Source organism: Mustela nigripes, chromosome 4 (genome assembly GCF_022355385.1).
Source record: "Mustela nigripes isolate SB6536 chromosome 4, MUSNIG.SB6536, whole genome shotgun sequence".
Taxonomy (NCBI): domain Eukaryota; kingdom Metazoa; phylum Chordata; class Mammalia; order Carnivora; family Mustelidae; genus Mustela; species Mustela nigripes.
The window spans coordinates 68,653,056-68,676,797 of NC_081560.1; the positions used below are offsets into that span (position 1 = coordinate 68,653,056).

The window sequence follows — 23,742 nt, forward strand, 5'->3', positions numbered from 1 at the left end:
ACAATCATCAGTGGATTTACTCTAAGGATATTATCAATATCAATATCACTGTGTGCTCCAAATTATGCATTATTCAATTATTTAATTCTACATACAATCTATGCTGAAAGTCTAGTCTTTCCTACAATCTGCCATCTTGAACCTTCAGTCTTTTTCTTCTGGCTCAGTTCTTGTTAGAGCTAAGGAACAGTAACTAACTAAAGGAACTAAGAATAAAAGGCTTTATATAATCCTTCCATGTTCACACTTTAGGGAAGATAACTATTCAGTGTTTTCTAACTAGTGGCCCACTAGGTGAGTAGATGGGTAAGAGAAAGAAGAAGGATTTGGTAGTAATATCCAAACCTCACAGGGATACCTGAACTACTTTCACAAACCCACAAGTGACCCAGTTCCTGTTATGCCTGAGAACTACTAATGGGTCCCAGCGCTTATGGAAATAGCTATGACTTCTTCTCAGGCACTCAAAGCCTACTTTTACTCCAAGAGTATCCTGAAGCAGACCTTTAACATAAGGTCTCATTCTTTAACATAAGATCTATGAATCAGAAAAAAAAAAAAATTATTCTAATTTTATTCATGTTTTTCCTCTTCTTCAACTCCCTCTCATCTCTTTTTTTTTTCTTTTTTAAAGATTTTATTTATTCATTTGACAGACAGAGACACAGAGAAAGAGGAAACACAAGCAGGGGGAGTGGGAGAGGAAGAAGCATGCTTCCCACGAAGCAGGGAGCCTGACATGGGGCTCCATCCCAGGACACTGGGATCACGACCCCGAGCTGAAGGCAGATGCTCTATGACTGAGCCAGCCAGGTGCCCCTCCCTCTCATCTCTTAAAATGTTTAACTCATCTATGTATTTGTCTTCAACCAAACCATTCACCTTCCTTGCCCTTTATCCTACAAATGACAGGCCTTGTTGTACGACTGGCAGGGACAAACACTGTTCTTTCTGTCTAGGAGCCATCCTTCCTCTTACAAGTGAGTGAGGCACTACACTTCCAGTATTCAAAACACTTTCCTAAAGGTATCATACTTACTTCTAACCTCTCAGGCAGGATAGTGATAATAATCTCCCTTCATACGTAACTTCTACCAATTAGTCCTAGTTTTTCTTTCATTATCTCTATGAAATATGCAGAGCCTTTCACAAGAGCCTTTACAATATTTGAAGCCATCCTTAAGATGATCCCGGAATATCTGAAGTGTGGGAAGTTCGAGTTGTTCAGCGGAGTTTTCCAGGGAATCTAATCAAACGAAGACTACAACCCTTTTCTTCCAAGATCTCTCTAACCGGTTCTCTGCTCTTACTCTAATCATGACTCAAATCCCTGGGCAGTCGCAGATACTTCTACTTACTTAGGGCTCCTGGATAGAGGACATACATAGACTAGCACTACTCAGGCACTAAGAAATGACAACAAAAAAAAATGACAGGAGGGCAAAATAATTACTTTTCACATCCCGGAACACAGGTAAAACAATGTGTTCTAGTTAATGAATAATAAGTGTTAATTAATAACTCTTAATAATTAGGTAATAATCCTTAATAAGGGTCTGTCATGGCTCCTGGCTAAAAAAAATATGTTATATTTGCTTTATGTATTATGAAAAAAGATGTATTAGAGCATATTAATGGCTTTGTATAATCACAATTTTAATGAGCTACTTAAGTAGGTTTGGTTTATAGAGAGAACCACACAAATAGTGCTCAAATAGAACTGTAACTATGGTAAATTTCTGCATGGTTTGAACAATGATTTTATCACTCTGAAAACTTAACATAAATTCAATACCTAGAGTCACATAATTAATCCTTCCTCATCTGGGAAGCTCATTCGTAGAAGAACTTGATTCCTTGTGAAGAAACGACTGCATGTGGGCTCTTCCTTTCCTCCTCCTCCCCTTCTGCCCCCTACGTGCTCTCCTTCCATTCTCTTTCTTTCAGTATTGCATTCTAACAGAGCTTTTCAATGACTTCCATTGATAATCCTTTTGCTTCAAGACCTAAAGATCTCCTGAGCCTCAAGACCTAAAGATCTACTAAACCACTCATCTTATCAATAAAACACTCCAGTGTTCAGAAGGCAAGTCAAAACTGGACAGTCCACAGGAAGTGGGGAGAAAAGGCACTGCATCTGCGGGGCAGAAACTAGTAGGGCTGAGGGCAACTGCTGTACCCATCCTGCTGCCAAAAGGTATGTGGCAGGGGAGGAGAGGGGATGTTGAAGTGCCGCACAGCCTTTGTTTGGTCCTCAGTTTTACTTCCTTTTCTAAACCTCTAGGACTTCGGCGTTCTCTAGCAACAGAAGCAAAGGATCAATTTAGAAAAGTGCTTTTCAGAGCATTCCTATCTAGCTACTGACCAAGCCATTTTAGTTTATGTGATCAAGCAATTGAAATTCAAGGAGATTTATCACTGACTGTCCTCGGCAGCAAAACTGGAAGAGCAAGCGCTTGATATGTATGCTACTAATGTCTAAGATGACTGATTCTACCTCCACTGCACAAGCATGGATTGGTTTCAGTAAGAATTAGTAGTCTTCGCATCTCACTGTGAACTGACAGTGTTGCTAGGGAAACTGATAATTATGTGGCAAAATGGAGGGTGTAGAATAGGAAAAGGGTTCAGAAGAAATATAAGGTTTAGATCCAAATCAGCATGTTAATAGTAGAGTTTGTTGATCTTCTGTAGTCACATAATTTAATAAATACCATTAATTACATGTTTGACAAGATACAGATTTCTGAATGGAAACAAATGAACAGAAATGAACTGAACATTGGAAAGCCACTGGTTTATGGATCACACCTGGTGCATGTCACTGCAGAAACACATATTTATTATAAACTACAATTAATTTAATGAAATTAAAATATTCCAAAAGGTGAAGAAAACATTGATTTTTTTTCTGATTTTTCTTTAGAAATCAATCTTCTAAAGTTCCTGATATAACAATTATAATCCTATAAAGGATTGATTCACCTCAGTGACAAAGACATATAACTTCAAAACACCTATTAGTATGGAGAAAAAACAAGCGTGACTATTTTTATATTATGCATAGTAAAACCAATCCAGAGATGCTAAATGACCTTCCTGAAGACACACAGCTCTTCAGTTAGTGGTAACGCCCTTGCTAAACATTCCTCTTTAAGCCACCCAGGAGTCAAGATGTCTCCATTATATTTATTAAGGAAAAGCCCAGCAAAAGGATACAAATGTAGTAAATGATCTCAAAGTTCTAGATCTCACTTTAATTTTAAATGAAGATTTCCAATACTCTTCATTTTTAATGGCTAAGAATGCAATTATAAAAGTTAATGATATAAACACTTGCGTATCAAAAAAAGTCTCGTTGGAGACATTTTAATATGTGAGAAAGAACATCAGAGAATTATACAGCTCATTAGTGAACAGTTTTCCTGCATGTCAGATCACTGCCTGTGAGCTGTCCATCCTATCACGACGGCGCTGATTCACTACATTCTTTTACTTTCACTTTTTCCAAGGACTATTAGGTAAAAACTTTAAAAGATGAGACTAAAGGTTTTATATCCTCCTGTGTATTTATCTTTATAAATTCTTACACATTTTCTAATTTATAAATGTACTATAGATATTAAAGCATTCACTCACATTCATATACACACAACCTCTGTATGGAGTGTGTTTGCATAGGAAAACAAGTGACCGCTTTATGGCTGGTACATAAAACAAGACAAACATTTGCAAGAACAAATATTTCCAGTGTTTTGAATCTTATTTGCTCTTTGACAGGAAAGACTGAGAAGTATAGGGAGGACACCAAAGTAAAACCATAAAAGTATACAGAACTTTGTAACTCAATGAATTCCAAGTGCTAGAAGTAGGTAGTCAGCCTTCTGATATTAGGAAAAAGATTTTCATTCTAATGACTTAAAAATTATAAGATTTACTTATTAATACATAAGTAGGAGCTCATCCTAGATGAACTATCATGTTAGGGTAGTTTATTTACTTATTCTTATTAAGGTAGTTCATTAAGTCTATCAATATTACCATGACTTAAAAAAAAATTGGCTTAAGTTGCAATTTTGTTATTTCCTTTCATCAAGGCATTGGTTTTTGATAAAACAAGAGCTAAATGATAGGTTCTTATTTTGATAAACCTTCTCTTCTTTCTCATGGCAGGAAGGCTGTCTCAGCTTTGAAATCTCTGGGTAAGAAAACGAAGAATGTAAGGCTCAATTTTATAGTCACTGGAAATAATTTTTGTGGTTAGTTTAAACAAACCTTGACTTAGGCCATCTTGACAAGATGTCTGCTTGACATCCAAATTCTCCATGGTATCTCCTTTAGAGACGTCACCAAGAGACGTTCTTCTCTCGAAGATGTTGTTGTTGTTGTTAACTTGAGTTCCATTCTGCTTCAGTAGTCGGAACACCTCAGCTTCCAAGTCTCTAATCTAAGGGGAAAAGAAAATCCATCTGTAAACCTCGAAGCCAGAACTCCTCTCTAAGTACTCAGCCAAACCATCCTATTACTTAGTGGTTTTGAGCACATAACTCACCCGTACTTGCAGACCTTGAACTTCCACAAGATGAGCTTTTTCCAAATCTTCTATTTTCTTTCTTTCTGCTTCCTGTCTCTTGAGGAAATCAAGTTCTCTTAAGAAGAAAATAAAAGATCTGATGACATCAAATACTCAATAAATGAGAAAACACGTGGAAGTTCTTATCTGAAGCAATAAACTGCACAGTGGGACACACGAGTGGGCTGCTATTTAAATAAACAACACTCAATCACAGTTCGAAAAAAGGCATCTAGGAATGAAAGCAAATAAAACATTTTAATGGCTCCTAAATGAAAGAAGAATGCTTTGATTCTGCTTCTGTGATTTTCGTTTGTTAACTCCTGATTCTTGAGTACCCACACAGATTTATAGAGAAGCTACTGAACTAATGACCTACCTTGGGTAACTCAGTGCAGTTGATTCTATGTAGGATAGTTATAATTCCGTATTTACAGAGCCATGTACTTCGTAAACCAATAGGACTGGGTGGCCAGAGTTTACAGAAGATAATTACAATTTACTTTCTACGAATGACAATGGCGAAGGACTGGGCAGGTCAGAAACACTGAGGGGGAGCTGTCACTTGCACACCAGAAGTTAGTATGTGGAGGATAAAAATCTCTCCCTTTTGGGAGCCTGGAATGCAACTTGCAAATCCGGCACTTACTATAAATTTATCACGTGAAACACAATTAGGGATGACATTTTTGGCAGGAAGAGTTAAAATAGTGATGTACTGGATTCAGACCACAAAGAGTAATTTCCCCTTTTCCATAATCAACATTTTATAGCAGTCTCCTTTAAATGTGAAAAACAGGATCTCAGAGATAGGAAATAACGGAGACATCGGGAATCTTACACATACGCTTAGCTTCTAAGGCTTAGCACGAAGACCAGAAGTGGTCGGGCATGACTGTATTGTTCTGGCTGTCCAGAGGCACCTGAAGTTGACGATGAAAAAATCCTTAAGTAACCAGTTCCCTGAAATTACACCAAAATCCAACAGAGGGAAGCAAAGCAGCATTCGTGTGGAAAGAGCTGATGAGATTCAAAAACCAAGTTTGCGGCTAGACTCTCACTGCAGCGAAAGGAGCCCCTCGGGATTCTCCTTGTGAGCAACGGAAAATGGCAGGGCAAGGGGTCTCGCTAGACAAGGTTTACACTCTCTGAGGTGGGAAAGTTCCGCAGTCCCTGATGCTAAGAACAGAGACAGAAACAACCTCCTCAAGGCCCCAGTTACTGCTTTGCATGGTCAGTCATTCTGCGTGACTTCAACTGGGCTTCTTGCTTTCTCCTCAGAGCTGTTGCCCAAAGGACAGAGATTCAAATGTTCTCATAGTTATTAGGAGTGACAAACTATCAAAGAAAAACCGGGGAGGGGAGGTAACTGAGAGCCAAGGAACTCTAAAATAAACAAAATATAATCTCGCATGAAAAAAATGATAGAAGGGATTTCCAAAGTGAACGTCTAAATGCTTTATAACTCTGCTTAAAGGATCACCGAGATAATCTTTTCTATTCTGTTAGATGTTATAAGATTACTGGATGTAAGCCCTCTTTAGAAATGCACACAATTCTTTAGTCATTAGAAGCTGCTTACTTTTGTTGAAAATCCTTGATCAATTTCTTTGCCTTGTTGTATTTCTTCTCCAAGGCCTGATACTGGCTTTGAGTCTCCTTGAGGTGCTCGTTCACTGTGTGGCATAAGGTCTGAGCCTCAATCCAGTAGCTCTCCAACTTCAGCATTCTCTCTTTATTCTCTTCTATATTCTGCTGGAGTTGGGTTTTTTCTAGTTCCCACCTCACTTTCTCATTTTCTGCTGCTTGCAGCTGGATAAAGCAAATGTCAAGGCAAGGATAATCTGGGTATTCTATAGCAAAATCCGTCACGTTTTTAATAGCATGTTTTCAATTAAGTTCCACTGCCACATATACTCAATCATTGAGAACCTTGAGATGAGAAGAGCAAGCCTTATTTTCAGCATTTCAGAGATTACGAAATGGAAGCGTTGAAGAGGGAAATGTTTTGTCCAACCAAGGTCACACATCTGATAGATAATAAAACCGGGATTTGATTTCACCTCCCATGATCTTCCCATTGCCCCATGTGGTTTGAAATTCTGTGAGCAGTACATGCTGTTTGAGAGTTTGACCAGATACTAGCCAATGAACTTCAATGTACCTTCTTTCAGCTGTTCTTCCTACACACAATTAGATGTAAAAGACTAACTGAAAAGTGAAGGGGGAGAGGCACACTGGGACGGAGAGAGAGGCCAAAGCACAGTTTGGTCTGCTGGTTAAGAAGGGGTCTCTGGAGCCATTCAGTTTAGAGTTGAGGTCCGGCTCTACCATTATTGGCCTTTTAAACCTTAGGCAAGTAAGTAACGGAAGCTCTCTAAGACTCGGGTTTATTATCTATAAGACAGAATTGTGAGGTAACACAACCGCATGCCTGGAACAGCTCCTTGGGCATAATCTGATAAATGTTAGTTATTTTTGCTTTGGTTTTTATCTCTTTTAATAATATGATTATATCCTTTATTTCAACGAACACGAACACAGTCGTAGCTCATTATTTTGCTGGCAGTGTTCTGAATTTCCAGAGCCTGATAAACTTCAATTTGCATGAAAGTGTAAAAGATAGTGCAAGTAAAAAATATAAATTATTGCTGACTTATTTTAAATCCCTCTGATGGACCAAAAAAGGCAGCTTCTTGTGTTTCTGCTTACAGGGACTCTTGGGAATAGATAGTATACTACTCCGACCCCATTATTTTTACAGGAATTCAAGGCTGATCCTTTAGGTGAGGGGTCAAATGTCATTTATTCACAATAATGGATCTTTAAACTAGTGTTTCATCTAGTCCACATGCTTCCTTTCAAGTTCAAAGGATGCGGAGTCATTATAAACTAACAATTTTCAAAACCGAAGACATCCCCAGACCATACCACATTCAGCAAATAAATATATATATATGTATCTTTTAATGCATAATTTAAACTAAATACATTGACAAAACAGATTACAAAGTAAAAAAAAAATCAAAAACATTTCAAAATTAGGAATTCTATTATCAACATGGATATAAAGAATCACAATAAAGTAAGCTATTATAGATATTACATGTCAGTATAATAAAGAGAGAAATACAAAATATTAATTTATAGGATTTCTAAATTAAATGTTTCTGGTCTAACACATAAGTTTTGTTAAAACACTTACAATCCACAGGGGAATTTTTTTCCCTGGTTATAACCAACAATTTAAAAAAAAAATCTATTCTTCCATTCTGTGCTAAGAAACAATAGCAATTTAAAATGAGATAGGTTTTTCCTGCATCTTTTATTAAGCAATGTTTTGTATTCAAGTTGTTTATTTACCAACCACTATTAATTTAAAAATGATTATTCACAGAGCTTGGCTGACACCATGAATGATGTATAGACATGTTTTGACTAAAGAGCTACAGAGTTATTAGCTGAGAATACCATTTAACCAAAATAGCCCTGCTAATTCATCTCCATTTAAAACACATGGAAAAACCAAAATAATTGTTCAATGTGAACAGGAAAACAGATCATTAGTGGTGGGAGCAGAAATTATGTCTTGGTTTTTAAAAGACCATAAAAATAATAAAGAATATTATTTTTAAGGTAATTCAAAAATATTTTTAAATCCTTGAAATTACATATTTGATAAACCTAGACACAATTCGAGGAATTTACAAGCACCTTATAATTTACCAACTAAGTGTGCCCTTTTGAATCTTGTATTATTTCATATATAAACTAAAAATACATACTCCCTTTTATCAAGACCTGTTTTTCCCACCACAAATTTAAATAATGCAAACTAAACTTGTCTAAAAATTTCCAGTAGCATCTGGCATTTAAAATCAATTATTCACACATTACATTAAATTTCATAATATTTAATAATTAGAAATTGGAATTTTTTTCTATGAAAAAGTATTAATGTGCTACATTGAAATACATTGTTTCTGATGAGTAAGTTAAAAATAAGTAAATGAATAAACCTATTTAAATAAAGAGAAAGAGATACAGGGTAATAACTTGTATAATAAGAACAGCATACTTATGGTCAGAACATAACTCGGATGCTAGAACCATTAGTAATATTTAATTTTTTGAGGAAATCTCAGAGGGAAGTGGCCACATATGGGCAAATATTTAAATATGCATTTTTAAAACGCGGTGCTATCTTGGCTGAGGGAGTATGGTGGTGTTTACCCCCTGGGGGATGTGTCTCACTGGCAGGTCTATGTATCTAACAGTGGAAAAGCCTCTCACATTTGTACTCTTGCAAATGCACAGGAACAAATCCTTTAGTCCTAGGGTTGAATTTATTCACAGCATCCGAAGTGTAAAAAGCACAATTCAAACACCACTTAACGGTGCTTACCTTGGTCTTCAACTTTTGAATCTCTGCTTCTGTAACTGCGTGTTTGATTTGCAACTGGAAATTGAAAAGAAAGAAAAAAATCTGAACTAAGAAAGTGTATCTATATTTTGGAAGCCCTGGCGGCTAGAAGAATACCTTATCCCATGGCAGAGAAGGCCCAGAAAAGTGCTGCAATGCAGCAGGCTGTAAATTAAAATGTCTAGTGTGTAAAATGACTCATTAGGTGCACACTAATGAAACGTGGGGTCTGTGGCCCACACTCTCTAACTGATTAGGCTGCGAATTTAATTACTCGGGGACTAAAGAAAAGACAATACATTTTCTAGCCCTCTCTGCAGCTCTTCCTCTGGGATTTGGGTGCTAGGGAATGGTTTCAGAGCCCAGAGCCTGGTGGATGGCACGGTTCCCGCAGGCAAGTGGGCCCGCGCAGGGTGAGGATGCGATTCCCAATCTGGAAGAAAGATGGCGCCATGGTTCCGCGAGTCCCACGCACCGAAGGCCGAGCAGCTCCTATGCGGCTCCGCAGCTGCCAGACGAAGACCAGGATGCTGCAGTTCCACAATGACATCGGTGATTTTTTTTTTTTTTTTAATTGCGGGAAAGGTACAGATGCAGATTTCTGTCCCCCCCCCCAAAATCGACACCGATGGAGAACCTAGACCCCCCAAAAGCTTTGGTTGCAGCTTATTAGCGCGCGAGCCACGCTTACATTTGTTTTGTTTCTCCCCTCCCCCCACGCTGTTTTCTCTGTAAGGGTGAGAACAAACAGAACATTCCTTTCCTTAAGGGATAGAGAAATGCACCAAGATTTACAGAAAACAATTTACGGGTTTAAAGTCTCTTCTCCAAAATCCTTGGGGCCAGATGTTTTTGGAATTCAGAATCTTTCCAATTTCAGAAAGGCAGGGAAAGGCATTTTCCATAAATTGCCTATTGCCCACAGCCTGCCCATGGAGGCACTCTGTGATCAAATACAGGGGCATTTTTTGCCACCCAACATAGTATTTCCCACTAAGTGAGGTAGATAATAGAGACTATACATAGCATCCTGTCTGTTTTGGTCAGGTTTACCACCAAATGACTTTGCCACAAAATTATATGAAACAATCAGTTTTCAGAGCATTTCGGATTTAGAATTATACCAGAAGGGCTGCAAATGTCTGATATTGCTATGATCAAATAAATCCAAGTTTTCTTACCAGACCCTGGTTTTCAGCTTGCTGACAAGGGCATGGGGGAAGGATGGAGAAGAACGCTCCTTCCCCCACCCTCTCCAGTCTCCTGTTATGTTTAAGGTCCTGTGGTCTACACTGCTATGGCTCAGCTACTGCTCTTGGTCCTGGGGTGGGGTGGGGGGCCGGGGGTTGAAACTTTTCAAAATCTGATTCTGCCCCACTGACACCATTTCTCTTACTTTACCACTTCCTGATCGGCTCACTCCCGCAGTCTGGTCAGTGTGACTCTTGCTCCTTTCACCCTCATGGGTTCCCAGGGGCTCCTGAGCTCCAACAGCTTCTAGAGAGGAAGGAATCTCTGTGCAGCTGCCATTCTTTTAGGAGGCCCCAGAGAGGCAGTCCTGGCGCTCCCAGTTTCTCTCCCTAGCCTTAGTGGTATGACGCTTTACCTGCCTACTTTAAGGAGCCGCTCAGAGCAACAAAGTGGCAAGTGTTGCACGAAATGCAAGGCAGCTGCCTTCTACCTCACTCATGAGGTCTTACCGACAAAGCCCTAGTCCGGATGAATCTCTCAGGCAAGGTGGCCTGACGTGCTCAAATGACCAGGATATGTTTACTCCAGCTCTGAGCCCTACGGAGAGCACACTACTTGCAGAATCACCAATCCTGACATTTCTGGACTCCCTCGAAGATGTGGAAAACCAGGGCACGTGGATAAAAACTGACCAGGCTTAGTTGTTACAGGGAATTGCTGTTAGAACCACGACTAGAGCCTAGACCTTCTGGTTCCAGATCCGGTTCCATTTCCCTTTGAAAATAAGGATTGATTCAATAGGCATTTATTGAAGAGCCGCTATGTGCATCCAGCAAATGCCAGCAAATGCACATGTCTAGATGGTTCTGAAGTATCTGGAATTATTACTGACCGGAAGAATGACTCCTTGATCTTTGTACCATGGCCAAGTGTGAAGCCAGACTGAATTAATCTCAGGCCTACCACGGATGAACTCCATGACGTTGGACAGTCCCTTCACCTCTCTTACCTTCACTTTGCTCACCTGTACAGCGCAGTTCCTTATAGGTCATGACCTTCTTTACTGGAAGCCTGAATGAGATAACCCACGTAAAGCGGCTAGCACAATGGCTAGCACAGAATAAGCCATTTAAAGTTAGCCCAGGCTAAGACGAGAATGATCCGAAGAACTCAGATGTAATTACCACAACCACATTTCTTAGTCAAAAGTGCTAAATGCTGTAAAATGTCACACCTGCAATAAAACAAACACCTCTGCTTCTACTTGAAGAGTAGCACAAAATCAAAAGGGCAGATTTTACGAAGAACGCTGCAACCGTGGGGAAGTGCCAGATTTTATTTTCTCAGGGGTTGACTTCGTTCAACTGTAGGGTAACCAAGGAGGTGGCATGCAGGTTGTTGGGACTTTGGATTTTCCTTGTTCAGATCACTGTGACCGAGAGAAAGCTGCTTCTCTGTGCCCTGGCTTCCTATAGGAAAATTGAGAGGGCTAGATGGGAAGAACTCCAAGGCCCTTGCAAATACTACAGGTGTGACATTTACTAAATGAAGAGCCTGGAGATGGTTGTCATGGTTGCAGAGCCTAGAAATCCTTGTCTCGGGTGAGCATGTTTATTCCTATGAATGCATATAGAGATTAATCCACTGACGATGTGTGCAGGCAAACCCAGGGAAAACTGAAGCAGCCGGGTTGACCTCCACGCTTCCCACCCTCCCATCCCACCAAAATGGGTGACAGAAGACAGTGGCACTCATTAGTGGTGAAGGGAGAGCACTGATAAAAGCCTGGAGTGCTACTAAGCACCTCTAAATGCTGTGAATCCAGGAAAACAGACTGAATCCTGAAAATTCAGACATTACTCAGAAGATGGACAAAAGTTTTAGTGCAATGTTTTCTTAGACTTCCCAAGGCCTAAAATAACAAGATGTGTAATTGTTTTAAGGCTATATGCACTTTAAGAGAACTTCTATAAACCCATCTCTATTAGTAGGAAAAATATCAAAACTAATCGAACCTTCAGGTTATGTAGTGGGAAACTGCTTCAGTCGTGCACGCTGCAGAGCTAATGAGTGTCTGAGCTGGGTTTTGAACACTTCAGTTCACAGTTCCTTCCACTAAATGTCTTACCTGTGTAAAGAGCCTGTGAGGGAAGGTGGACAGGTAGGGTCCACCTCATTGTTTAGATGGGGACATAGGCCCAGACAAGTTACATGGCTTCTTCAAGTTCCCAGGGGAAGCAGATGCTGGCGTGGAAAATGTCTCAGGTCTGACTCCCTTTCCTCTCTTAACCCCTTCACCCTGCACCTAATCGGCTAGCAATACAGTTTTTTCCCTCCCTCCTTATCCAACTAGCACTGACCTAATGACACCATGAGCTGTGCTCATCATATGACACAGAACCTACCTTCCAAACACTTACTTTAGGAGATTATAATAAAGACCACCTTCTGAGAGAAGCTCTTAGATCATCCCCAGAGAAACATGGTAGGGAACCTCCTCCAATATAGCCTGATTAATCTTTTATTCCCATAGCTGGGTCAGACGACCCTTAGGCTTTGGCCTCTTTGTCTTATCTTCCACTTTGGCAAATGGGCAAGGTGAGACCGAGATACTTCCATTTCACAGAGAGAGGAAGAGAAAATTGCTTTTCAGAGAGGTGAAGTGACTTGACAAGAGAAGCACAATTGGTGAAAGGTTGTGTTTTCTTATTCTAGAGAAGTCCTCTCTCCATGTGTCTAATAACCTTTCCAAAGGACAGATCAAGGGTTTGCACATCACCATCTGAGATTGGTCAGGCTGATGGCAGGGGCAGGGAGTCAACAGGATTGGTTAGTAGAAACCGAGCCTGAAACGTCTGTTGGAATTTGGGAGCTTCAGAAAATCCAGATTAGGAGAGAATACTTGGAAAGACAGAATATAAATAAAAAGAAAAGGTTAAGGATTGCAGGTCAGTGTTTTGACCTAAAAGACCAATCTCATCTCTTCTGTCATCTTTTAACGTGAATGCCAAAGATGTGTACCCTGGGGTTACAGCACAAACAGCACAAATAAACACATGCCTCCTACAGAGAACAGCAGCTCTTACGTAACACTCTGCAGGTGTGCCTGCTGTGTCCATTTTGTTTATTTCTTTCAAAATAAAGATGAATATGGAACATGTACCCTATCCCTGAATCAATACAATCCAAATTTAACTGTGCTAGAAATAGAAACATCCTTAGCAGAAACAAAAATGGAGAGACGGAACTTCTACACTTTCTTTACCTATCCTGTGCAAGAATGGGAAACACTGTCTTTGCAGCAAAGATTTTGAGAGCTCTCTAGTGCCAGAGAGCTCACAATCGGGTAAGAGCAACATTCTCTGTTCTACTTTACAAGGGCAAAATAATACACGATATTTGCATAGAACTTTATAAAGTGGTTTCAGTACTGGAATCAAACTTCTTATAATTATCAGTGCGGTTATTTGAATGAACTTTGTCTTACCTATGACAGGGTAGGCTCCATAAAAGAAGGAATCACGGCTGTTCTTGCCTATACCCAGGTGCTGTTAAAAATGAAGCTACATCATATTCCTTTATAATTTCTGCTCAAAGCGTTACATATAGTACCAATCTTTACACTATCGAGTGTTTTTCTCAGGGAACAGTTTATGCAAAATTAGCTGAAGTTGGATGATTGAATAGTATAATAATATAATCTGAATGGTATCACTAATTGCAGCATATGTAGGCTTGGGTGAGCTACTCCAACAAGGCCACTCTCCAAGTAGGTATTCATAAACTAGTTATTAATGATGTAGATGAAAATGGATGTAGGTAAAAGCATGTAAGTACAGTTTCTTTTTTAAAGAAGTATCTGTTTGCTGCTAAGTACACTATTTTAGATAATCTATTTTATAGCTTTCTCTACATGTTAATAGAAATTTCCATAAAGATAACTTTATATTATCATCTAAGGCATTTATAGCTTTCTCTAGATTATTTTTCATACATTTTCTATGACTTAAGCAAAGTAAATAGCACAGTTTTTAGACTCCATTTTTCCCCTCAAGATCCTTACGACCGCTGAGGAGGAGTGTGATGGGAAACAATAGACAACTGGTTTAAATATCTCCTGACCAGCAGTTTCTGATTCAGCCTCTTCCTTTTCCCCACTAAATTTCCAGTGAAATCACATTAAAAAAAAACAAAAAACAAAAAAAAAAAGGGAAGAAAGAAAACTCACAGGTTCAAATGGACACTGAACTGTAACTAGAATATGAAAGAGTCACAAAGTTGAATTAAGAAAAGCATCCAAGCTTCATTCCAAGGACAGAGAGATGGTCTGTCCATCCTCAATGACTGCTAAAGATCCTGAGTCTATCCAGTGAGAAAGCTGGGCAGCCTTTATTGTCTTTCCCAGGGACTGTCCTCAGACCAAGTTCTCCAACTCTCTCAGGATTCCACATTCATTCAGAAAGCAACTACCAGAAGAGGAAAATAATGCAGGAAGGTGGCTGAACAGTGGCACACCTCATACTTTGAGTTCCAGACCCCAAAGCGGAGCAGTAAAGATAGGGGTGGTCCTGGTACGCGTTTTGAGAGCAGGAGATCATCTTTTTTCCCCCCTTTAATTTAGCGAACTGAGTGGAAGATTTGGAAGTATTTCACCGAAGCTCAGAGAACTGCACTAGATGACAGACTGCCAGAAAATAGCAACCAGACAGGAAACAAGGCACACAGATATGTCCTCCCGATGGGAGTCTAGATAGGGAATACATAATTTAAGAAGTGGATGACAGCAGACTATACAAACAAGTTTTTGTCTCACTTCCAGATAAAAACAGAAGAAAAAGGCAAAACTGAACCTATTACTAAATATTTCAAGTGACGGTAAAGAGAATATCAACTTGAAAACTCAAGTAAACTGAGAAAATGAGGTAGCCCATAAATAAAAATATTTTAAGGTAATTCTCTGGACTACTGGGATAGAAAGTGAAGGAGCACAAAGAATGGATAGAGAGTAAGGAAACTAAAAATGTTGTAAGGGAATTAAGTGATGTTAGAGGTGCTAAAAAGCATAAATAACCTGAAGTTAAGAGTATACTTAAGGCTACAGAAAACTGAATCATTGATATGAGAGGACACATTTGAAAACCTCAGATAGAAAAATAGAAAAAGAAAATATGAGCAAAATAATTAATACAGAAGACAAAGTGTTTCTAGAAAAGAAACAGCAACAGAGATAAAAGTAACAGAAACTGAAGAAAATATTAAGTAAGAACAAACCAAAACACAAAGATAGGAAACAAGGAAAGCAAATTGAAAGGAAAAAAAAAAAAAAACTCAATGAAAGGAAGCCTACTTGAAGAAATTGTGATAAAAATGTAAAATACAAGACTAAAATAATGTAAGTATCCAAGTGCCAGGTTGGCATTAGGCTTTAGTTTTTACAGTATGCATCTAGCTCAACAGAGAAGCCTACCTTACAACACTGTCAGGAAAAAAAACAATAATCAAAATAATAAACCCAACTAATTATCATTCCTATGTCATGAAAATTAGATTTTCTCATTCTCAGTATAGGAAGCCCATGAACGCTGTAACCTCCATGAGTACATAATACATTACTCAAGGATATACTCCGTGAAATGAGAAATTCTGGTGTAGAGAAAATAACAGGTGAAACTGAGTAAGACAGAGTCTAACAATTTATTGCACATAGTATTATAAAGCTAATTGAAAATGTGACAATTAAATATTAACAACAATCTTGTCTTAGAAACCAAGATTGTATCAAAAAGATTCAAATGGTATTGTTTTAGAACTCTACATGGTATCATTTTGTTCTTCATTTTGAAAATTATAGAAATAGAGAATAGTTTTTTAAAAACTTAGATAATCCTGACCAAAAATCAATCAACATAAAGGAATCATAAAGCATAAAATGAGGTGAGATATATTAAACTCTGAACAATTATAACCATAAACTTAAGTTGCTAAAGTTTTGGACTAAAAGAGCTCCAAGATATTTTCAAAATTTACAGTAAAACAAAGTACTTCACTTAAATTTACATTATAAAAGCAGATACATACACATGTTTACAAAAGTGTGTTTATCCAGCAACTACAAACAAAAGTAGCAGTCACATTATTACCATCAAAGAATATTTAAAGATTAAGAAATCTTTACGTTTTTATTTTATATGCTTTCAACGTAACATTAAAATAGATAATCAAAGCTACCAGGCCCAAAATATAATGAGGTGTAATTTTACTACATGGGTCTCAGTGTAGTAGGTTAAATAGGAAAAAATGATAAGGATACAGAAGGTAGAAAGTACATAATATCACTTTTATCACAAATACCCATATTAATCTATAATAAAAGAGCCTCTTAAAAAAAAAGACTTATAGACAATATTATCTGACCACAATGTAACAAAACATTAGATTAATAGTAAGTTACAAATTAAAAACTGTTTCCTCAATTATTCAAGTCAAAGAGAAAATAAAAACATTTAAAAATGAAAAATAAAGACTATTTGTAAAATGATGACCGAATGAACACTGAAACTCAAAGATGTTGCCAAAGACTTAGCTAAACAGAGATTCATAGTTTTAAGTGCTTTCATGTTTAAACAATAAAGTAAACTAAGCATTTATTGCCCTAAGTTAGAAAAGAGAAATCAAACATTTTAAAGGATAGTAGAATGACGGAATGAGTAAAAAAAAAAAAAAAAAAAAAAAAGGTAAAATGACTGAATTGACCAGGGGCAAACAGCTAGTGCAGTACAACAACACATACTAATAAAAACTATTTACTGCCTTTCCTGAATGCAACTTTGGAGATGCAAAAAAAAAAAAATCTCATTCATCAATTAGCAAAAAAAATTGTAAGAATTTCTTAAGAGACAGAACACAGGTATTTCCAGATATGTTTGGGAAAAATGAGTAAATGAACCAGGCAAGTGTCTATAACCTGGAATGGTAGACAGCAATCTAATTCATCTTTCATCTTATACATGTAACTGGGTAAACCTGCATCTGGAGGTAAATCAGGGACAGTCTATTCCATTCACCTTAAGTTTAGACATCCTGGCCACTAACTTTAAACTTTGGTGCCATATGGTAAAGTAGGAGCACCAAAATGAGGTTTGTGAATTAACATCAGGACAGCACTGAAATCCCATTAGAGTCAGGAGAAGCATAGGTGAGTTGGAACTAGATATCTAACCAAAACCCCTGAAAAAAAAAAAAAAAATTCAAGAGGAGGGGAAAGGGAGATGAAACTATGCAATGGTTATCATTTTGTTAAATTGTAGATACAGCTATTGATCTGCATTCTATGTTCCTAGGAGAAAATAACCCAAGACTGAGTCAAAATTACTCACATGTAATCTCTAGAAGAAAAGAATGAAAATGTATAACTTTTAAGCAGCAGATAAGAATTTGATGTATCTAATGGCAAATAGGTAAAAGATAAAAAAGAAACAAGAAGGAAGCACGAAAACTGTAAATACAAAATAAGGAAGCAATTCTAAGTTATAATATTAAAGTGATTAAAATAAATGTAAACGGGTTAAGCTCATGAATTAACTGACAGACTACCAGAGTAGTTAGGAGTAAGATTTAAGAATAGGTTGGCGAAAGGAAATACATTTGAACAAAAGGCTATGATGGAATACAAAGATGGAGAAAACAGATGTTGTGAAGCAAACATGATGCAAGAGAAAGGCAGTGATAAAGTTTTATTATTAGAGAAAATAAAATTTGGGGCAAAATGCATCATAAGGGACAAGACAGCTAGTTGTTAAATAAATCACAAAGTCATAATAATCCTGAACATATATGCAGCTGATATCAAAGATTTAAAATATATGAAACCACAACTGATAGAATTATAGGAAGGAAAAAAAAACTGTAGTTTTTGATTTTAACACAGGCTTTTCAGAATTAATAGATCAAACAGACAAAGATCTAAGCCACACTACAGAGAAATGTATAATTCTATTATTAATCATATTTACATAAATGAAAAGCATATAAATTTTATACCTAAGCACAAAATGTATGCAAAAATTCTGCATGCATGAGGACTAGATAAACAAAATTATTTATGAAATAATTTACAAAAGAAGTCTTAAAAATTCTAAATAGCTATCACGTGGAATATGTTTTCTGACCAGAATGTGATAAAATTAAAATCTGGTAACAAAAGAATAACAAAATAAAGCTACATATATCTGGAAAGTAAAATATATCACTAAAACATTCTCGTATTAAAGAGAAAATCTTGGAACACCTGGGTGCCTCAGTCAGTTTAGCGTCTGCCTTTGACTCAGGTCATGATCTCGGAGTCCTGGGACTGAGTCCAGGGTCAGGCTCCCTGCTCAGCAGGGATTCTGCTACTCTCTTAGCCGCTCACCCCTGCTCATTCTCTCTCTTAAATAAATAAATAAAATCTTTAAAAAAAAAAAAAAAAGAGGAAATCCCAAGAGAAATTATATCTAAAGGACAATGGCATTCTAAATGAAAAAAAAAAATTGTTAACATGTAGTTAAAAAATCAATATTTAGAAAAAGCATAGTTTTCAATATATTTATCAGAATGCAGGAATTATCAAAAATAAATGTACTAACTGCAATTAATCAATACTGAAACAAGAAAGGAGGAAAAAATTAAGATATTGGTAGGGAACATTAAATATTTTTTTAATTAAAAATTTAGGAATGTAAAGGTTAACAAGACAGACAAAAATTGTAGGAAAATAACTAAGAAAAAATATTTAAATAAAGAATAAAACAAGAATAACTCATTATAAATAGCATATTATAAAAATGATAGAAAATATGAATGCTTAGAGGAAACATATAACTTTCTTGAGAAATGCAAAACACTAAAACTGGCCCAAGAAAAACCTGAACACTTGGAGAGAGTAATAGCTTTATAAAAGGTTTTTAAAATCTTTCTCCACAAAGGCACAGATGGTTTTACAGCTGAGTAATAATAAACTTGTAGGGAACAGAAATTTCTATTTTATGCAAGTCATTAAGTCTCTCTTATAAAAGTCATTTCTGAAAATAGAAAAATAGAGAAAATTTCTTAACTTATAGTGAAGCTAATATAACCTTTGTGGCAGCTTTTGATTAATCCACTCTAGTGAGATGTTCTGTTACTTATAGGAGGGATGCTTGTGTAACTAATAGAAAAAAAGACTTGAATTAAACAGATACATTCCATAAACTTGGATTAAAAGAGTCACTGTGATAAAAATGCCAGCTCTCTGCAAGTTAATTTAGTAGTTTAATGTAATTACAATAAAAATGCAAAGAAGTTTTTCCAAGGGAATGAATAAAGTGATTCGAATGTTTTCTTGAATAGGTTGAACACTACAGGAATTTTTGAAGAGTTAAATGAATCTGATTTATTCTGTCAATGATTCATGTATATTCTAACAGCATTGCACCAAGGAACGAGAAAACAGAACAGAATATAAAGGCTAAAAGCAGGCCAGAGTGGAAAGGCACCAGTTCTGTAGATAATAATGCTGGCCTTCCAAGCAGAGGGAAATACAGAAATGAGCATTTAATAAAAGTGCTAGCTATCTTGTCAACTCCTTGGAGAAATTAAATTAGGCAGCTGTCTTGAATTATACAACAACTTCCAGTATATGCTTTATGATATTCGTTCACCAAATATTTAACCACTGACCATATGTCAAGAACTATGAGAAAACAGGTACAAGAGTGAGCCAAAACAGAGGACCTGAGGGCCTGGTAGGAAGATAGGTAATAGGCCAGAAGGAGGGCTGACTGAGATAATCTCGTCCAATGTACTTTTCTCAAAGAGTGCAACATGTACTGGTTTGATATAACGCAATTAAGAGAACCCTCGCTAATAGGAGACACTGTACAGAGTCCGACACACGTGACTCTCCATCTTCACCCCACATTTTGTGCATCATCTTGTGAAAAATATTTAGTGCTGTAAGTATTGGGGCATTTACGCTAACCATAGAAAGAAAGTTAAAACTGATAGTGGCAGTGTACAAGATACAAATCCTCAGTGACAATCTCCTGAAGAAAAGAATATGTCAATATGTTAAATATATAACAAAAGAGATAACAAGAATTAGAAGTGAAATAATGTGGTATTTGCTTGATCTTGAGGTGAGGACGAACCTCCAACTCTTAAAAACCAAAGTTAAAAGAAAATTACAGATTTGGTTACTCAGACTAAAAATAAATCAACTCTGTTAGATATACAATGGGTCCAGATCGTGCAGGGGCCTACAGCAAAGTCAGCCATCATTTTCTGTAAAAAGCCAGATAGCAGATAATTTAGGATTTGCAGGTCACATGGTCTTTATGCAACTACTTGACTTGGCTATTAATGGAGCATGAAAGCAGCCACAAACAATAAACAAGCAGATGTCTGTGGCAATGTCGAATACACCTTTATTTACAACCAAAAGCATTGGGCTAGATTTGGCCAATAGATCACAGTTTGCCAACCCCTAGGTCTAGACCCCACAGTTGTCTACACAGTGAGTACACCTCAAAAGGTATTTACAGAGTGCGGAGTCCTTAGCTCAATTCAGAAAATGGAGGATATAACCATATACTGTTTCTGCTTTTTATCCTCTTTAGCTTTCATAAAAGAATGTGGGTTCCACTGCCAGCTCAATTATCTGTCAAAAGGTAGGGCCATACCCACCTGGCTGTAATACAGGCTGTTGCCTGGATATACTGCTTTGACCTCATGGCCTCAAAGCTGGACAGAGAGTTACAACATTTGAGGAAGACTTTTTTAAAGAACAAGTCGTCCATCTATTCTTCTAGATAATCTGTATTCATGGGCCCAATCAGAGCTGCAGAGAAAGAGGTCCCTAGATTGCCTCTTCCTCGCACTCACTCACTTCCAGTAGAACTTTCTTTTTTGGCACTGCTCTTTGGTTTGAAGATACCAGTTAATGCAGAAAACCTTTACAAGAACTAGCCCTAAGATAAGCACTGCCACTCCTACTGTAAGGGAATTCCGAGTTTTGTGATCATTATAGAACTGTGTGCTTCCTTTGTCTCCAAGTGTTTGTATCTGATTCAGAACTAGGAATAGTCGTAAATCATCTGGGAAACCCATGTATTTTGCCTCAAGGACTCTGTGAACTATACAAATGGAAATGGTTCAACCCAACAATTAATAACAGGTGGGAGAGAAATGGGCACTCAGCACATTCAGTGGCATAAACAGATTTCTCTATCACCAAGAAAAGCCACTCTGGTGGCAACTTGGCATTAAGTACCACAAGTCCCCAGAATACTCATATTCTTTGATCTAACAACTCCACGGTGAGAAATTATCCCAAGGATAAGTACACACATATCAGTTACAGTGTAACTTAAGAAAAATAATTTTTTAAGACCTGGAAACAATGGAAATGTTCTAAGACAAAAAATTAAGTTGATCAATGATAAGAGATCTCTATAGTAAATAAACATCATTTGCAGAAGAACATTTGATGACATGAGAAAATCCTATTAATTCATGTATACAGGTATCAAGAGTAGAAATTTAACCCAGCATGTATTGTATAATCCCAAATACCATAAAATTAGGCTCCTGAATGAGATTTTTGGCATTTATACAAATGTGCATTTTCCAAAATTCTATAATAAGCCTAAGTTTTTTTTAAATAAAAATTTACATTTTAAAAGTACATTCACTTTGATACTGGTCTCACAAGTATAAATTTATCATAAGGAATTAAAAAGGCAAGTCAATATTGAGGCACGGTAGGTATAACATCAGAGCAGACACAACTGAACTATTTACGGTACATCAAAATTAGAAATTATAAATGAAAATAAATTAGAAATCAGAAATAAAATTAGAAATTACACATTCACAATGATCAACCTCGTTTTTCACATATAGGAGAACTTTTTCTTCCAAATGGTCAAGTCCCTAACGGGCTCGAAACCACAGAGCTTTAGTGCCTCGGGGTTATTGTGGGGTGGGGGTGGGGGCTCTAAATAATGACACACTTGCCTTGACAATGAGGATGTTTCCTAAAGCAAGGAAGAGTAAACTGTTTGGGGACCCATTCATCAGTGTTTCTGTTTTACATGCTGGACTTCTACGCAGTTAATCTAGAAGACGAATGTATGTGTTATCTGCACCTTTCTGCCCTTTTGGGATCCTTAGTTGGCCCCTTTTCTGATAGTTGCTGCCTTCGGAGACTGACCTCTTCACACTCCTCCTGGTTTTGGCCGGTCGATAGGAAGCATTCAGAGGAGGAGAGAAGGGGCTGAGCGTCTATCACCCTTGTCTCCAAATGTCGTTTTTAGCAGTGGCTGGATCTTATAAAGATGCTCTTGTTTGGGAGGAGGTGGGGGGATGAATCTCTGTTCCTCTTTACCCATCAAGGCCTTCTTTCGGTTGGAAGTTGGAACAACTTCCTGCTGTTACAGTCCCTGTGCACCTCACTATCCCTGGGGAGTTCTAGTGACTCTGCTCAAATTTCATTCATTAAACTTTAATTTCTTCAATTAAACTACTTAGGTATATCATTTGATTCCTTTTGGGATCTTGTCTATTTTAGGAAAAGAAAAAAAAAACTTTCTAAGAAATTACTGCTTTAGAGGAAAGATTATCATCAGGTCCCCCAAATTCATTCTGTAATACTGAAAAAATAAAACCTGAACTTACCACGGAAACTGCACATTTAAGCTACAGCTTGAATGTATGGAAGAACAGATCAGTCATAAGCTATCACTACACAAATAACAAGCATTTAAAAATTAATGGTTGTGGAATGAGATCTACTTGAATTTTACCTTGAAATTCAATGAAATTCAAGACAATCTGTTATCCAAAGGCTTTCTTTTGAAAACTGATTCTTCTCAATACATTTTCCAAACCAAAATATAAATGTAATAATGAAACGGAAAGGCATAGAAAAATATTTTGCAGATCAGCAACTTACCTCTTTGAACTTGTGACTGAGCTTGCTTGTGTCCAGGTCTGATGGGGAAAACATGTCCTCATTTTCAGGCAGCTCAAAAACTTCAATGGCCATGTCACCGCCAGGAAGAACAGGTCCTACTTCATCCTCCTCTTCATCTGTGGCATATTCTCCTGTCTGAAAGGAAGGGGATTTCAGAGATCCAGTTGTCCTTAGCCCAGGGAGAAGGGGGTTATTTGAAAATATTTTATGAAAGAGAAATAAAATATGTCACCAAATGGTGAAGTGTAAGTAGGCTTTTAAGTCAAGCATGCCTCATGCAGCCAATGTTATAAACAAATGTTAGTTCAAAGATCCAAAGTGACATGTCTGTGCCATATGTGAGTGCCTCCCTAAAAATCTAATAGCATCAGCAGCATCTTTAGTATAGCAACAAAAGTTGTCTTCCATCTAAGTATGTGATGGTTTTGCAAAATAAAATTATATTGCTAGGGGAAATAAGTAATTCCTGTAAATCCCCACCACTGTGTGAATAAGTCACCCAATACTGAGAGCAGGGAAGAAGGAAGGGGAGATCAAAATATTCGCAGAGCTGGAAGGGACCTT

General features: G+C 37.4%; 1 protein-coding gene across 11 annotated transcripts in view; it reads right to left on the reverse strand.

The window, feature by feature from the left end:
* PPP1R9A (protein phosphatase 1 regulatory subunit 9A) overlaps window positions 1-23,742 on the reverse strand; it is a 299,308-nt gene that overhangs the window by 43,858 nt on the left and 231,708 nt on the right. For all 11 annotated transcript variants that reach the window (XM_059396822.1, XM_059396823.1, XM_059396824.1 and 8 more), the window contains 5 exons: window positions 23,158-23,313; window positions 8,979-9,032; window positions 6,156-6,385; window positions 4,553-4,649; window positions 4,276-4,447 (listed from right to left, as the gene is read on the reverse strand). In XM_059396822.1, coding sequence (XP_059252805.1) covers window positions 4,276-4,447; window positions 4,553-4,649; window positions 6,156-6,385; window positions 8,979-9,032; window positions 23,158-23,313 — 709 coding nt within the window. The remainder of the gene's footprint in view (window positions 1-4,275; window positions 4,448-4,552; window positions 4,650-6,155; window positions 6,386-8,978; window positions 9,033-23,157; window positions 23,314-23,742) is intronic.